Source organism: Carassius gibelio, chromosome A22, assembly GCF_023724105.1.
Source record: "Carassius gibelio isolate Cgi1373 ecotype wild population from Czech Republic chromosome A22, carGib1.2-hapl.c, whole genome shotgun sequence".
NCBI classification, from domain to species: Eukaryota; Metazoa; Chordata; class Actinopteri; order Cypriniformes; family Cyprinidae; genus Carassius; species Carassius gibelio.
In genome coordinates this window covers 8,216,401-8,233,912 of record NC_068392.1, presented here as the reverse complement: position 1 = coordinate 8,233,912, position 17,512 = coordinate 8,216,401, and the positions used below count along the sequence as shown (strand labels likewise).

At 38.7% G+C, this 17,512-nt stretch overlaps 2 protein-coding genes across 2 annotated transcripts in view; one reads left to right on the top strand and one right to left on the bottom strand.

Annotated features, from left to right (window-relative positions):
• The window catches only part of LOC127943282 (glypican-5), a 42,876-nt gene extending 30,153 nt beyond the window's left edge, over positions 1 to 12,723 (bottom strand). The window contains exons 1-6 of the mRNA XM_052539626.1: positions 12,327 to 12,723; positions 10,319 to 10,480; positions 6,740 to 7,449; positions 4,198 to 4,379; positions 3,962 to 4,021; positions 3,496 to 3,618 (exon numbers count right to left, since the gene is read on the bottom strand). Of these exons, the coding sequence (XP_052395586.1) occupies positions 3,496 to 3,618; positions 3,962 to 4,021; positions 4,198 to 4,379; positions 6,740 to 7,449; positions 10,319 to 10,480; positions 12,327 to 12,495 (1,406 nt within the window). The 5' untranslated portion in view covers positions 12,496 to 12,723. The remainder of the gene's footprint in view (positions 1 to 3,495; positions 3,619 to 3,961; positions 4,022 to 4,197; positions 4,380 to 6,739; positions 7,450 to 10,318; positions 10,481 to 12,326) is intronic.
• Positions 12,724 to 13,703: 980 nt separating this feature from the next.
• Positions 13,704 to 17,142, top strand: LOC127943283 (ribonuclease P protein subunit p21). The gene is made up of 5 exons (XM_052539627.1): positions 13,704 to 13,872; positions 13,943 to 14,043; positions 14,118 to 14,200; positions 14,287 to 14,421; positions 16,825 to 17,142. Exons 1-5 carry the CDS (start codon positions 13,816 to 13,818, stop codon positions 16,926 to 16,928), a joined length of 480 nt encoding a protein of 159 aa, XP_052395587.1. The 5' UTR covers positions 13,704 to 13,815; the 3' UTR covers positions 16,929 to 17,142.
• The last annotated feature ends 370 nt before the right edge of the window (positions 17,143 to 17,512 follow it).

Below are 17,512 nucleotides of genomic sequence, written 5' to 3'. Positions count from 1 at the left end.
ATACAAGCACTGGATATCCTATATACAGTTACAGTATCCGTTACAGGTTTTCATGTCAGCCACTATAAATACTGCAAATATTAGTGTATTATGTAATATTTGTATGCTATATATCGAAACCTATTTAGACATCACTAAGCACATCAATGAAATACTAGATAGATAGTTTGATAGGTTTTGGCCTAAGTGGAGGATCTACTGATAGCACAGGTACATCACGGAGACGTCTTTTAGACATCTTTCTGCATTTACATCTGCAAGACGTCTATAGAACGTTTCCTATCAGATTTAGATGATGTCTTAAGAAGTTTCTGATCTAGAATGTATGTAAAACTGACATCGTTGAGATGCAGATGCTTTCCAGATGAAGACATCTCAACAAATCCTGTTGAAACAAAGCAGCAATGGCCACAATTACCCAGTTTTCATTGGTCTACTTACATTTTTTTTTTACCATTTTCAGTCACTTCCCTGTTTTGAAGCATGGCTGCTGTTTTAAGATGGTCTTTAGCTGGTTTGAGCTGGTTTAAACTGGTCATGTCCTGGTCCTAAAATGGTCCTAAAAAACTCCTGCTCAGGACTAGCTAAGGACTAGCATATGAACATCTTAAACCAGCTCATGACCAGCTCAAACCATGCTTCAAAACATACCTAACCAGCATATACAGGGTTTTTTTTCAATGTCTGAAAATAAATGTTAAGATAGTAGCTGTGTTTTTGAACATGGTAGACAATCTGAGATTAGCAAGGATCCAGATAACATATAGATAACATTGGATATAAACAAGTTTGTTTTTCTGAAACATAGCTACAAGTTTAATGCCAATCAAACAGCTGAACATTAGCTTAATCACGCTGGGAGATCAGCTAAACCACCTTAAACTACCATTGTTTGTAGCATGTTCAGTTTTAAGCTCCTAAAAACCAAATTAAGTGTTATAGTGAGCACAAGGGAGAGTCCTCAGTGAAAACACATAATCTGATAAAGCTGTAATGGAGTCTACGCCCAATCTAAGACCACAGAGGAAAGGAAATCTAAGCATGTAAAATCAGTCATGGACACAACTGAGAAGTGTTTCGTGACGATTTACAAAGTTTCCAATCTGTTCACCGTTTTATGTGGGTTAAAGTTCGACAGTGGCATCAGCAATGGATAAAATGTGAGAGAGAAAAAGAAAGAAACTAAGAACAACCCAAAAGGACTTTGACCACAGACGGCAGTCGCCTAAAATGAAAACAAAAACAAACGGTTTCCACAGTAACCTTACACATCCAGTCGTTTGGAGTCTGGCTGACACCAAGTTATAAGTCATGCTAACATTTCCTTGGTTTACTCCACCATCCTAAAACATCTATTCTTACACTTCACTGTGCAGTGGGAGGCGAACCACAACTTCAGCTAAGCTTCTTCTTAAATCACCTTGTTCGCTCAATTTGAAATGTTACGTAGCTATCCAAATGGACCTTAAAATTCTAAAGAAAAAAAATGCATGTTTTGGACTGAACTCGGTGTGAAAGCGCTGTCATCTTGTGAACACATGTTTTTCTCAGTGTGTTTATTTGACCCAAATGTTTATGATGACCAAGTGGCAGAATATATTTAAATGGCTATTTGGGATTTTTGCCTCAGAAAACATGGTTGAATATGCAAACATGCATTGTCCAAAAGGGGGCAGTGTTAACTTATTTGAAGAGTGTTGTGCTCACAGGGATATATGCTATGCCCAGAATAGCATGCTAATATGCTAATTTCAATATTTCTGCATAGCATACTGTGCACAGAATGCAAATGATCTACATATCTACTTCATCAAAACTTCAAGTGGCTATACATCAGAGCGCACAGCAAGGAATCCAATAATGCACTGCACTTAACTTGACTCCATTTTTCAATGTGATGAATGAAGTGTATTATGAGGTCTCTTTCTTCACTTATTATTTTTAAGACATTTTACACAAAATGGATAAAACTAGCAAACTAATGTTTAGGCCTATTTTCTAAGAACTTAACTACAAGCAATATAGTGAACTACTGTTTGAAAAATGCTTTGTTGATTAATGTGTTCAGCATGTGCTAGTATTATTCAGTAGGCTACATAGAAAACTAATACAAAATGTAGTAAACTACCATTTTGAATCTTGACACTGTTCGCATGTTCTGTTTCACATTTCTAAAACAGAAGGCAGTATACACTGCGCAGAAATGAGTTCCAATAGTCTTTGTACCAACAAATGAAGAGTGTGACCATTGATTTCTGTGACTGTTAGCGTAAAGAAAATGGTCTAGCTTGCTAATCTGTTTTTGTTTGTGGAATTTCTGTACCTGAAAATACAAAGCAAGTTTTTATAATGTCAAACGGAGTTACTTTGTCTGAAAGACAAAGATTGCACCTATGTGGCCCAAATGTGGCTTTATCTAAATGTAATGTTTACGTTTTGTATTGGACCTATCTGCAACCAACTGATGACATTTAGGGAACCAGTAAACATTTATCTTTCAGACAAAGCAGGTTTGACATGATAAAAACTGGTCTTGTCTTAATACAGAGATTTCAGAAACCAAAACAAACGATTAGCAAGCTAGTCAGTTTGCTCCATGGTAACAATGGCCTGTTTCCAGGGCTACTCAGTGTTTGTGCCACTGGGGGCCCCAAGTATGAATGGTGCCAGCCCTGTGTTACTGCCGTAGTGTGGACGGAGATGTGGCAATTTGTCCAAAGGGTGGATGGGGAGTGGGATCTCTAACCTCTGAGCCAAAGCTGAGGAGCAAATGAGGCCAAAATAGGGATATATCTGGAAATACAAACCTTTGTCCATTCAAGCAACTTGATCATGGTCATTTTGTGATGCAAAAGTCAAAAGAGAATAAATGAACACATGCTGATAGCAGAACCGCCTATATGCAAACATTTATTTAGAGTGTATGTTTTTCAGGGAATCCCATTTGTGTCACAATAGAGCTCTAGAACCTTCTGAATGAAGCTTCTGTCCGGAAGAGGACTGGAGAAAAGCCACGCTAATCCATGGAAACCATCACTCCTCCTGGCCATCTTATGAACCCCTTGACCTCACAGAGTAAATAGAGACCTTTCTGGAGAGATATCGGATCTGAATGCCTTCAATTACAATCAATTTGTGTGGGAAAACAGAAACATTCTCATGTTTGTGAAGAACAAGTCTTCAGCCGGCCTGAAAATATAAAGAGCCACTCAAAGATATATACATATTCATGAAATTATCAGATTTTATTTATTGATTGGTTTAGCCATATGGAATTTAATAAGTTTAAATATGTGAATGTGTTTAATATTTTTAATTATATTATAATAAATGACTAATTTACAAGCTAAAACTGTTTTGTCAAGTCATTTAGCATTGTGTGCACTTTTAAGGTATTTGGACAAAAAATGAGTGCCATGTCATAGACCCATATTAATCCGTGCATAAATACACAAATTTGAGTGTTCAAGCCCTCCTCTGGCAGGACGAGCTTACCTCTCCACCACATCTTCTCCACTCCAGCAGGTGTTTTCATCCATCACCACCTCGCCCTCGCACAGCATCACCGGCAGCGTGGAGAAGAATGATTTGTACCGCTGGATGTAGCCCATGAACTCCCTGCAGGAAGTTCAGGTTTTCAGGAAGTTATCAAAAACCATCAAACCAACCAGGCCTAATTATACAGTACAACCAGTTCTGCCACATTCATAACACTACTCTAATCAAACATGCCTAAACACTGATGGACACCAGTGGCAGATTGGCCTTCTGTACTTGTTTGTGACTATTTATGATTATTAATGCTGCTAGTGTTCTTCCTCGCTCACACACATTTATTTGATGTGGGATTAAATCTTAAGAACATTCCTAGGCTGACAGCCAATGTCATAAATAAATAAATAAATATTGGTAACCTGGTAGCTGAATTGCTACTGCTTAGTCTTCGCTAATACATACTTACTTTGAAATCTTTTTCAGGCTTCTGGGTTTGTCGTTTTTGGATGATTTCAGAGGCAGAGACCTGAGGGAGAGACAGGTGAAGAATTGGGAGGAAGGAAAACAGAAGAAAGAAAGGCAAAAAGCAGGAACGTTACTACATGTGATCTGAAACATCTGATTCGTAAGGATTTGAATATCTTGAAGGGTCAAGATATGGTCAGCAATTATATATGCAGTGGATACATGGCATTTTCTCACCTTCTTTTTAGTGTAATGTGCTCATGTTGGTTGCCTGTGTCAGGTAGTGTTGTAGGACTGGAGGATGTGACTGAGGTTTGGAGGTCGATGGTTGGGTGAAGTGAAGGACTCAAAGTTCTCGAGGTGGGACTGACTGGAGTGGAGGAAACGGGTTCAGTCAAGGAACCACAAACTTTACCCACCTGAAAGATCGAGATGAGGAATTATTATTTCTTATTATTAGTAGGTTTGAAAACATATGTAAGAGAAAAAAAATCATGGTGAATGACAATTTAGGCCAGTTTGAATTGACTCACACCAATTCAAAGAGATTACTCCATCTAGTGGCCACTAATCAGTGGCATAATGTAACTCTAGTAATATTTACAATATAATTGATTTTATATTCAAACAAACAGTACAATAAGCCATCACTGTATTTAACTGCACTGGATGCTGAATTATTATACATTAACTTCTTTATATACATAAAATATATATTTTATTTTATTCAGCCTCTCATCATCTCAAAAAAACAATTTAATAAATAAAAATAAGGATAACCATAGTCCGTTGACATATTTCAGCTATATCCAGAAATTATAAAATGTAATAATGACTGAAAACGTTATTTATGCGAACATGTGTAAACATGTTTGTATATATATATATATATATATATATCTCATACAGAGCTTTATTTATCAAAGGATTAGCCGAGCTTTCTCATTCCCCTGCTCTGGCCCCTCAGTAGCTGCACTGCATTTTGGGAAGGGGCCGGCCGGTTCACGGAAGCCGTCTTTGTCCAGAGGTGAATTTGCATGCAGGACATCAGGCTGATTGGGACCAGACAACACCCAAACAACTCAAGCACCACCAAGATAGCGCCAGACCACATGCAGCGTGAGAGACTCGAGAGGCCCTATAGTCCTCCATGTCAATGCCAGAGCTGGTTAGCACATATAGACATCTTATAAACAATAAATATCACAAGTTATTCTTCAAAATCTCATCACGAACCCGATTCCATTTATAGAGCGTCAACAATAAAGCATACCTCTAAGACCTCAAAAATAGGCCTACTCTATGCTAATATGTTAGCGGAAATGCTTCTAGCTACGCAAGCTCATTACGTTGTTGTGTTCTGAAATGTTACTGAATGCAATTTGTAAGACAACACTGGTATAAATTACATTCTGACCGCTGCATAAGGGGCCCTATATAGTGACATTAGCATAATTATTTCTTAAATGATTATCGTAATTAGCGACATTAGCATAAATAATTGATGTGGTGAGTTATAGTAAATATAGCAATGTGGTGAATAAAACTGCTCTGCACAATTTTGGCTAATTCATCCATAACTTAGCAGAAGCTTGCCATGGACAAGTAGCATGACCTGTTTTGGGCCCTGTCCTCAAAAACAATGAACAGATCTATGGAATGCATGTAAATAAAGACCACATTACTTGCAATGATGATACAAATAGTCTGTGCAGTGAATTACAGGCTAATAGCATAAAACTCAAATCAAAATACAATTTTTAGTAACATTGCATCGTTGTTGGGCTGCCGCTTGATGTCCAATGTAGGCCTTAATTCGGTATCACAAAGCAGAGGCACTGGTGTAGTTTTTGTTTTAGCCAAATATATCTCCAGTGATCACTCTACAGATAAATTTGTTTAGGGTTGCAGCAAACAACTTTGTTAGTGCTCTGTCCATTAAGCCTGGGTCTAGACCAGGTAACACAAACCCATCATGGCATCAGGGATTTGAATGATTTGAGCCACTGAAGGAGCGTTTAAGGGGAGGTCAAACTCTCACAAGCAGCCTTCATTGTAGAGCAGCAGAGGAGTTTATAGGGGCTGCGGTTGTGGGCTTAAGTAATAATATCTCCCATTCTGACTGTTAAGTCTATGCTCTGTGAGAGAGATTTGTGGGAATGCGGTCTCAAACTTGACCTACCCATACAGAGCTGTTATCACCAGGACATGACGGGTGCAAAGCCGAGCGGTCACAAAATCCTTGACCCCTGTGGCCCCTTTAGCCATGATTCCAGTGAAAGAAACGAGTAAGATAGACCGGCTGACGGTCGTCCTCTGTCGTGCACACAGACTCTGGCATTGACGGTATGAATAGATTCAGGGTGGGCGGCTGGGTATTCACTTACAGACAGCCATAGTCACACTGTCATGACTGACACATTTTTTAAAGTACGTGTCATATTACCACATAATCAAGCTCCTAATCACTGAGCTAATAATAAACTCTTTGCAGGGCTTCATTACACCATTGAGAACAGACCATATTTTGTAGGCTAAATGCTAATTTATAATTATCAATTTGAGATTTAAGTTCATGCAAAAATAAGAGTTTAGCATGTGCAAAACTGTAGCCTTGCATCTGTACAGCCTGATTGGGCTAGACATTTGATATGCACCAGTCACCGAACATGCTGCTGGAAGCGTTTTGCACGCTAGAACTGATTAGTCCAGCATATGGTGCAGCTCGTTCGTGGAATAAAAATAAACGTGTTCTATGAATCAAAGAAGCATGACTCACCACGGCGCTGAGATGCGGTCCATGGAGTTGCGCAGTAAGGATGGCATCATTAATTCTTTCCCGGATTCGTAGAAGTGCCAGTTCCAGTTCGTATCCTCCTGCTAGTGCCCCACTCAGACGCTCTAGCAATGCTACATAACGTCTCCAGGGCCCATCCAGTTCAGCTAGGCCTGGAAGGCAACCCCGCATCACATTGAGACACAGGCCTCCACAAGGCCGGATGAGGGTCAATCCACGGCAGTGCGGACAGAACTGCATCCGCACCAGTGCACGTCCACATTGCCGCGCCATCCCCACCAACTCGGTAGCATTCAGAACCTCAGCACCCACCTTCAGTGCCCTACTGAGGGCACGACCGGCCACTAGTGCCCTAGACAGTCCCTGAGCAAGTTCTTGCGGGTGAGGGCCAAAGGGCTTGACGTCATGCCGAGTGGCACGTAGGCACTTGCTTCCTTCAGAGGACCAGGCAGAAACGTTTGAGCCCAAGCCAGGATTGACCAGGTGCTGGTATACCAATGGGAAAAGTTTGTCGTAGAAACTTTGGACTGAGTATTCCACAGAGATCCTAGCATCACCACGGAGATAGAGCTCAAGGTCAGAGAAGAGGGTAGACACCAAGGGTTTCGCGTCGTGAGAGATTGTCTGATATGTGCTGTCGAAGAGCGAGTAGGTATGATTTAGTGTGAAGGAGAGCAGGGAATGGAAGGTATCTGTAGGAAGAGGAAATAGAGAAATTCTGGACTGAACGAGCACTAAAATTGATATCCCTAAACAGCTATTTCATAGTCAACCTAGATATAAACATTCGTAACATTAGAGAGGACCAACAATTGCTGTCATTTGTTTTGACATTTATGAAAGGGTCAAACATACTAGTCCATCAATGTACACCCCTGCCATGTTTGGCATTGCTTACAACTCTTTCTTATACATCTAATCTCTCTTTCCATTGGATTAATGGGAGCTGACAACACTTAATCCATGGATCTTTTGGGCTGGCGCTATTGGGCTGAAGGTTAGTTTGGAGATATGTGACACATGCGCCTAGCTTATCACCAATTTTAGCAGTCAGGGCGACATCTTATACTTCACTCTGCCTCTGGGTTGCAAATGGAAGTTGAGGATCATAGTCATTTGTACCATATGCATTATTTACAATGGCATATTAGCTTTTGTGTGACATGTGACAGACGGGTACTTAAGTGGACAGCTGGTAGAACCCTATGTCATCTCATTCATAACGACCAAAGCATTCCAGCTCTGTCTTGTTTCTCTGTGAATGACATGCATGCAAGCTGAAAGTTCTGATTGCTCTTTATCGATGGAGAAATAATAGAACACCTGTATGGCTCACGATACTAAAAGACACCCATAAGAATCTCTCTAAAACAATCCTTTGAGGTTTTGCGGCGGGGTTCTGAAATATTGCGTCAGTGCTGGTATTCACATCTCTTGGTGGCATTCTGGGATCTGTAACTCCAGCAACAATATGTGAGTAACCTTTTCACATCAAGAACTGTATCTGGATCCCTTCAATTAAGCCCCATACATCAGAGTCGGGATGGGTGGTTTGTATGAATGATTAGGAAGCATTACAGCTTAAAAATGGTTCAAATCAAACACTTGTAGCACTACATGGCTAAAAATTCAGACTAGGGTGTATCTTAAAAAAATACATCCAAACACCTCAGTATCAGGTGTCATGGTAGGGGATTATGCCCAGATTGCGTAATGGGGTTCTTCTCATATGGTTCTGGGCCATTAAGACATGTGGGGAGAGGTCATGCAGATCACAGGGGTCACAGCAAGTGCCCATGATCCCCCACAATTGACCTTTCACCTCTAAGACAACAGGATGTTCTGAGAAGATGGATAGTAGGGTCAACTAGGATGACTGTACCCCTGATCATTTTATTAACTCAGTCCCTACTGGATTTGATGTAGGTCCTACTTTAAAACAAGATCAGTGTCAGAATAACTCCACTGACTGTACCCAGTCCAGGACTGAATTTAGATGAAGAGAAGGTAGCACACAGTATTTTTAGTACATTTTAGGTTGGAGAGGATAGTTGGGCTTTATTGGACAGATGGTATGCGAATACCACATGTTGGATTTGCTTTACAGTGAAATTCGTTTTCAAAGAAATGGAGAGAACTTTTCAAAGAAATTGTTCACCGATACATGTACTCACTCTCGAATATTTAAGAGATCATCCGACCTGCATTTTAGGGCAGGTTTGATGTCAGCAAACTTAAACATCTTTGGTTCTCACATGTCTCATCATTGGTGTAGTTTTTGGAGCTTGACAGACAGTCCTTGTCCCCATTAAGACTAAGAGACAGAGATATACTGAAAGCTTTTGTCTTCCATGGAATAAAGAGAATCATACTGGTAAGAACAGAAGTTTTGGTTGCACTTTATTTTACAGTATGTGCACTTACATGTACTTATAGTGTACTTACAGTGTATTTATCTAAGAAAGTTCTGGTAACACAAGGTAACTACATGGTGTAGGGTTAGGTTTAGGGGTAGGTTCAGGGTTAGTACCTAGTTATTACATAGTTATTGTAATTACTATAATAAGTACATAGTATGTACACGAGGAACAGGACTGTAAATTAAAGTGCTACCGAAGTTTTTTTGTGAACTAACTCTTAGACACAGTACCAAGAGAGTCCACAAGATTCATACTTGAATTATTACTTTACCCTTAAACACACAGGCATATAGACAAAAAGCGGTCTCCATTAAAAATCCTCCTTCACGTGGGAATGAAAAACACTTCGCAGACCTTCTTTCTTTTCAACTGGACACCAGCTAAAACCATGCGAAAAGCAGCAGAAAAGAACAACTGATCTTTTCAAAAGCTTTCATTATAGAGCAATACATTGAAGTGCACTGAGACGGATCTCCGCGGATACGCCGGGAATTTCGACATTTTTTCTTTTTGTTTGCTTTTAACTTGTTAAATATTCACTCGGCTGGCAGCAAAGACAGAGGGGATGGCAACAGTGCCCTTTCCCTGTGAACCTGAAAGGGGTTTTGTGCAAGTCTGGGCGGACAAATTGGATGAACTTAAATATTTGGTTGGGAGGACTTCAAGTTGTAAATTTGAAGCTATCATGGTTTAGAACGTCTTATGTAATACATAAACATGCACTGGAGTAAATAATGACATGCATGGAGTAAGTAAAAGTGTGTGTGTGTGCGAGAAACATCTTTTTGTACATTTTATGCAAACACTGATTCTAAAAAAGGCCTTGTCCTAATCCTAAAGCGCCAATCAAATTCTCTAAAAAGCACATGTACTGCTTCACAGGAGAGCTCAGACAGATAAAGGATCATTCAGTGGACTAAAAGCAAGTCTGAATGCAACCCTTGGAAAAGTCACAGTGTACGATTCATAACATCACCCCAGTGTCTCCCATACATGAGTACAAAGCAACAGCATGCAGTAAACGTGTGAACCTGCTGTGGCAGGGATTTGATCCCATGGCCTCTTACTCCTGTAACAAATGCAAAAGCACACGGCCTAGTATTTATTCAACCAGTGAGCTTCACTTGATATCTATACGTACCCTGGAAGGAAGAGGCATGGCCCAGGATGAGATATTTGAGTTCGAAGCTATAGGAGAGAATGTTCTGGAGTGTGTCTCTCTGGGCAGCAGCGTAGTAGCTCTCCTCCATCTTGCGGGTGCAGCACGTGGGACCCTGGTGTTTGCAGATGAGAAGATCTGCATCTATGGAGAATTGATCATAGAAGGGGATTCAATTCTAGGGACATTTTTCAGCCAAGTATGGTGACACACTCTGAGAATTTGTGCTCTGCATTTAACCCATCCGAAATGCACACACACAGAGCAGTGAACACACACACACACACACTGTGAGCACACACCCGGAGCAGTGGGCAGCCATTTATGCTGCGGTGCCTGGGGAGCAGTTGGGGGTTCGATGCCTTGCTCAAGGGCACCTAAGTCGTGGTATTGAAGGTGGAGAGAGCTGTTCATGCACTCCCCCCACCCACAATTCCGTCCGGCCCGAGACTAGAACCCACAACCCTTCGATTGGGAGTCCAACCCTCTAACCATTAAGCCACGACTTCCCCCTATTTGGACTACTTGAAACCTTAACAAAACCTTTCCAAACTATGTCTGTCTTTAATCAAGTCTTGCGATAAAGTTGTGATAATGGATTTCAGTGGTACCAGTTTTTGGTTTGCTTTTTGGTATGTTATCTTTTTTCATTTTTGCCATTTCAGATTAGGTTTTGCATATTGTAATTGTTCAAATATATATATATTAGTGGTTGAACCTAGTGACCTTTCAACACTCAAAAATTAAGGGAAAAAAAAACAAAGTGACTCAACAAAAATGTTACAGCTACTACAAAAAGTTATTTTAAACTACAATGAGCATTTTGTCTTTGAAATAATCATGTGTGTCCAAAATAACAGTGGTTTTATGGCAAGAAGGTGCATGTAAGAGAGCACAGCACATGTGATAGAGACAGACGATATCTTCCATGCCCTATCCTATGTGACCAAATTTACACTGACGGGACCCCATAAGACATGCATTAGAACAGCTGACTGTGATTACCGGCATTCTGCTGAACTCTGTCACCTCTCAATAGGCATGGACCCATGAACTTGCATACTAAGAATACATCTTGTATCCTTTCCATAAACAAGAACTTGAGACAAACCGAATATATGCCCAGCTTACAATTTCATAGCAACTCCCAAACATTTTTGAGATGACTTCTATTCAGGAATGTGCTTTTGATTGAACAAGAAATGTGGAACATGAAAAACATTTGACAGCCTGTCCTACGGTCACGTTCATTTTGTCAACACACTGGCATTTCTGATTTATGCTCTGTCATCGAAATGACTTATTTGACTTTTTTCAGTTGACATAGTACAACATGTCTAATGAATGCAAATGTTGGGATACTTATAAATTGATATGTAAATATTTTCTGGATCATTTTTGTCCAATGCCACTTTCCGACAGGCTGTAACTCATATAAACGAACTCACATTTTTAAACAAAATATTATTATTCTTTATTAAAAGCATTATGGGCCTACATGCAGTTAAGATTACCTAAAAACTAAACCACCTGACAGAAATAATTAAATTTAATTAAATTAAATGGAAAAGGTGGTCAAAACGGCCAAAGGTCACGTGCATTTTTCAGACACGTAAGTTTGCGGCAACCCATGCATTTACATTTATTCTTAATTACAGCGTAACGTTTTGTTATTTTTCTATACTATTTCCATGCATTGTTTTGCATTCCAGTAATAATTAAACGGCTTAAATTTAGTTAGCTTTTTAATGTCTAACTTTACGACCGCTTAAACCATTGTGACAACATGCCCCTCTCTATTGGTCAGTGCGTTAAGTTGGCTGTAACTTTTTTTCTTGGGCAATAATTGTGTAGAATGAATTAATAAAGAAACAAATAACCTCTGAATAAAAATGATAAACCATTGTAAATAGTATGGAGAATATGAATGGTCAGATATATAACAGGCTGCACTGCTTCTCACAGTAACCCTCGGTATTTATAAACGAACCTGTTGCTGCGGTCTCCGGAACCAGTCTTAATGAACCGACTTGGCGCAGCTGGAAAGCGGTTTTAACCTCATGACAGCTCTGCGCGCTGGCGCAGTGAACTCTCCAGATCAACACACTGGAGAGCAGGATCCACAGCCAACATACACGCGGTGCTGTCCCGCGGAGCATTGCACCATCTCAGTCCACAGAAAGCCCTCTGAGCCAATGTATCAGAAAGATAAAAGCCCCCAAGACAAGTCAAAAGTGTTATCCGGAATAGATGCACATTTAAAGCCGCTTAATTAAGTATCCAGAGAGAACGTTTTACGGGCTGTTGGGTCGCAGGGGCTTCACATGTTGCGTGATTTGACAGAATGGTCTGGAGACATGTGAGGAAGGTCTCTCTCTCTCTCTCTCTCTCTCCCAATGTGGAGAAAGAGACTTCTGAATGGTAGTTTTGTGCCCCCAACACCCACTTCAGACCCCCTCCCTTTGACAGAGATAGATAGATAGATAGATAGATAGATAGATAGATAGATAGATAGATAGATAGATAGATAGATAGATAGATAGATAGATAGATAGATAGATAGATAGATAATTGGATGCCAGAGAGAAAGAAATCATTCCTGCCATGTGAACTGTTCTTGGTGTTTTTGCAATCTAAAGAATATAAAGAAGATTCAACAAACAAAACTTTTTTATTTTGATTATATTGTTAAATAAATTGGTATTATAGTTATTTTTTTCCATAGTTTATTATTTCCATAGTATGTGTATGAATTCCGGTACTTATACCATAAAGTGACATATCAACCATTTAGGTAGAGTGCGATATTTAAAAAAATTATGCGATGTGTATACATCAAGTATGGTAACGAGCGACATAAGGAGATAAGAGAAGGAGAATTGTTTTTTTTTTTTTTTCAAATGCCTTTTTCTTGGCGGGGCAGTTAAAGGGTTACAACAATTTTGGACATTTTAAATATATTTTTTAAACACCTAATTCCAAAAGCATATATACTTTTCACAAAATTTTTTAAAACATTGATATAAAATATTACAATTAAAATGGGAAATAGATGAAAATAGGTTTAAACAACCACTCGATTGTGTCTACTGAATATTAAATGCTCTCCTAGCAATACAATAAAATCAATGATGCACATTTTCAACACATAGACCGTGCGTACAGCAGATAAATAATAATAAGCTATATATGCATGCCAATATTCAGCTCTAACTATGCATACAGCTACAAACCCCAAGACCAGAAACGCAATAGAATTGTCAAGCCGCTCTGAGGCGCAGTTTGGTTATCTCACATAGCATTAGAAAAAATATATCGTTTCATCGCTGTTCCACTAGATGGCGATATACCGCAAAAATACAGTGATTTTACCGGCCGCTGAGAAGCAGAAGGAATAAAACCAGCATGCTGTTGTCATGATATGCAGCAAAAGTTCACACTTTGTAGTTTTAAACACAGAAAAACGTCTATAAAGAAACATGGCCGGGAATATAAAAGATAAAGAAGCATATCAACGCTTGAACTTCCTCTATCAGGTAAGTGAGGTCGTGTTCTGTTTAATTAAGTTAAATATCTTCTCATGATGTTTCTCATGATGGATCCCAGGCTGCTCATTGCGTTTTGGCTCAAAATCCAGAGAACATCGAACTGGCAAGATTTTACTGCTTCACACAGAAGACCATCTCCAAACGACTGGTGCTCAGACAGTGAGTGGCTTTTTCATTAATATTGCGGATGTTAAATAAACGAATATAAACGATGACGCTTCGTTTCCTTCCAGAGATCCATCAGTAAAGAGAACCATTTGCAAAAAATGCTGCACTTTACTAATACCAGGTGTCACATCAACTGTACGACAAAAAAGTAAGTCTCTCTCTCTCTCTCTCTCTCTCTCTATTTATCTATATTTTTAAAGCATCAACAATGTATATTATATCTTCATATTGAAGGAGGACCCAGGCGACAACGTAAGACTATTGTGCGATGTTTAAGCTGTGGACTGACCAAAAAATTCCCAAACAACCCAAAACACAAACTGTGGGTGGATCAACCTGAGGCTCAACTAGAAAACCAGACTTCACGAGGTAAAGATGACCAGCGGCTGTCTTTGAACAGTTTTTGTCATAATTTTTTTCTTACTTAAAAGGATAGTTCAACCATAAATGTAACAAAACTCCATTATTTACTCACCCTCGAGCCATCCTAGGTGTATAAAGCTAGGAAGACATTTTTTTAAAGGTCCCATTATGTGGATTATTTTTTTATTAATGTTTTTGGATGTTTCCTGAGGTGTACTTTATACTGTAAGTATGATTTTTACATTTAAAATTTAGAGTTAAAAGGCATTTTTATATCCTGATTTTAGTCCTCTGGCTTGAATGCTCTGTTTGAAGGGGGCGTGTCTGCTGAGAGACTCAGAGTAAATAACAGTTTTTGTGATTGGCTGACATATTTGCATTTAAAATGCCTATAACATGTGGAACCCCTCTCAAATACTTTTACAAGTTTTTTTTTTTTCTTTTTACTATTACAGCTGTCGAGATAAACGAATCAGTTGGAAGTGTTGATTATAGCCTTGAGTAGACAAAGTATGTTTATCGCGTGAATGCAATGATCTCGTCATTGCAACGCGTTTTCTCCCACAAAATGCTTTCACCACAACGAACAGCAAACACAGACATGAATAACAGTAAGAGCTTTGTTGTGCAGCAGAACAGCGTCATTCATTATAACGACAGTTTGGGCAAGTGTGCAGATGGACTCGCGATGTGTGATTGACAGCTCCGAACAAAATAAAGGGCGTGTACTTTGATCACTCTCTGTAGTTTAATCACAATTTAAATAACATAATTGTTTCATGCTACTAAGAGAAACAGTGTGTGAAGTTGATCGTTTCGTCACTGGCTTGATTCACTGATGCATAAACAGTATTTAACGATTTCGAAAGAAAGTCCTTTTAGAAAGAAAGAGTAATTAGCTACACATCAGAACTCACTGATCACAGATCAGGCATTAATGAACACTGTTACTCACTGTTTGTACCGGTGCTGTCGAATCCATATCGTAAAAGTCTGTAACGCCTGTGCTGACATTGCGACCGAATTAAATGTGAAAAATAAATGTAATCCATTCTCTCCAAATTCTCTGGGTGGGCAAAGAAGAGAAAGGGGAGGTAACCTTTCCCCTTATGACGACATAAGGGGAAGATTCTAGATCGGCCCGTCTGAGCTCTCGTTTACTCAAAGGCAGAGCAGGACACCCATGGCTTGGCTTACACCTATCGAAATTTCTAGCCACTGGGGGACCATAAACAGGCTATGGGAAACTAATAATAATGTTAAAAAACCTTGTAAAGTGAAATATTCTTGTCATGGGACCTTTAATATAACTTAATTTGTCAAACTTCAGAAGGTCAAACAGACCTGTAGAAAATATCAATTTCAAAATCTATTTTAAGCTTTCATATATCCTCAATTAAATTTGTTTGTCCCAAATTTGTACTAAAAAATTTCCAAGTTTTTTTGTTTTGTTTAAGCAGTCAAAGCTAAGCTAGCAAGTTAAGTGGCTAATATATGCTATGCTAATATAATAGCAGAATAATAGCTAACAAAATGTAAAAAAAACAACAACAAATTATCCTGTTTGTTGCAGTAAAATCTAAGCTAGCTGGTTAATCAGCTAATGATATGCTAAACTGTCAAACTAATCAGCTAGCAAGTGAACTATCTAGAAAAACACACCAAATGCTCCTGTTTGTAGCAGTGAAATATAATCTAACAGGGTAATTGGCTAGCGATAGGTTAATCTTTCAGGCTAATTTGTTACGGCTATGTTAGGATACCAGGCTAATCAGTTAACAGCAAGCAAAGCTAATTGATTAACTAACTGAAGAAAACCAGTGTTCCCATTTGTAGCAGTGAAGTGGTAGCTAGTGATCGAGCTAATCAGCTAACCAGCTAAAGTTTTTGAGTTCTGATATACCCATTTGTAGCAGTTAAAGCTAAGATAGCAGGCTAATTGGCTAGTGATACTAATCTAGCAATTTAATCTCTTTAGTTGTATGTTAAAATTGCCGGGTAATTAGTTATTCTGTTACACTTGCAGGTTACATTGCTATCTTTATGCTAAGCTAATAGGCTAATCGCCTAATGGGATGCAAAATTGATTGGTTAACCAGTTGGTTTGTAAGATAACTGAAAAAAACAACAACAACAGAACAACAGATGTTTGACAATTTTTTTTTTAGCATCAATTAAATAATATACATAAAATATTATTTATATAAGAGCGCATATATCATACACAATTTTGCACAATTTACCTTTAGCATTGTATCTGGCCTCTAATATAGTAAATTGAATTCAATTCTGTTTATTTCGGTCCTTACAGACAGCTCTTCACAAAAAACAAAATCAAATGTCCGAGCAAATACTTTCTGAATACTTTCCATGCCCACTGTACAGTATCTTTTATTCTTCTGTCTGCAGATGCTGGTCCTTCTTCACAGTCCACAACCCAAGAGAAAAAAAATGATATTGGCTCATTGTCCAAAATAGCGAAGACTCAAACAAATCTGACTAAACCTTCATGACACTTTAGTAAACTGTACATGCATTGATATAACTAGATAAAGTTAACTTTAAGGGGTGGTATTTTTATTTTATTATTGTTTGTTTTTGCAGTCTTTAGATTTGCTCAAAAACAAATTTTTATTTTCATAGAAATATTGATGTGCAATATTGTTTTTCTTCGGCATTGAGTGGATTTTTTTGAATTGCAATAAAGTGGCTGATTTACATTGCTAATGGATTTTATTCTGTTCTTTTATGCATACATTAATATCATTGAACTCTACACAGCTTCCTGCAACAGAAGCGGTTTCTTTTATCACCGGGAGCATATGGAAACCTGGTGGGAATTCAGTTGCCTGCATAAAAATGCATTGATCTACTGTTGCTAAATTACCTCTTTATCCAAACCATCATTTAGACACATGCCTCACATTTATTAGTAACTTGAATGTGTTTTAGAACAATGTTTTGAATACAGCTTCTAAAAGGCTTTAGTGTTTTTTCCCAGTCAGCTGAACTCTGACAGTGTCTTGATCTCAGGGTCATGCGTTACATCCCATATCGGGTTTAAAAGTTTTGATATTTGTACTTTTGAAGTTTTTGA

Bases quoted from the DNA above. Each gene is read 5' to 3' on its own strand.
- LOC127943283 (XM_052539627.1), top strand. From the start codon at position 13,816: ATGGCCGGGAATATAAAAGATAAAGAAGCATATCAACGCTTGAACTTC. The intron at 14,044-14,117 runs GTGAGTGGCTTT...GTTTCCTTCCAG, and splicing joins AAACGACTGGTGCTCAGACA to AGATCCATCAGTAAAGAGAA. The intron at 14,201-14,286 runs GTAAGTCTCTCT...TTCATATTGAAG, and splicing joins ATCAACTGTACGACAAAAAA to GAGGACCCAGGCGACAACGT.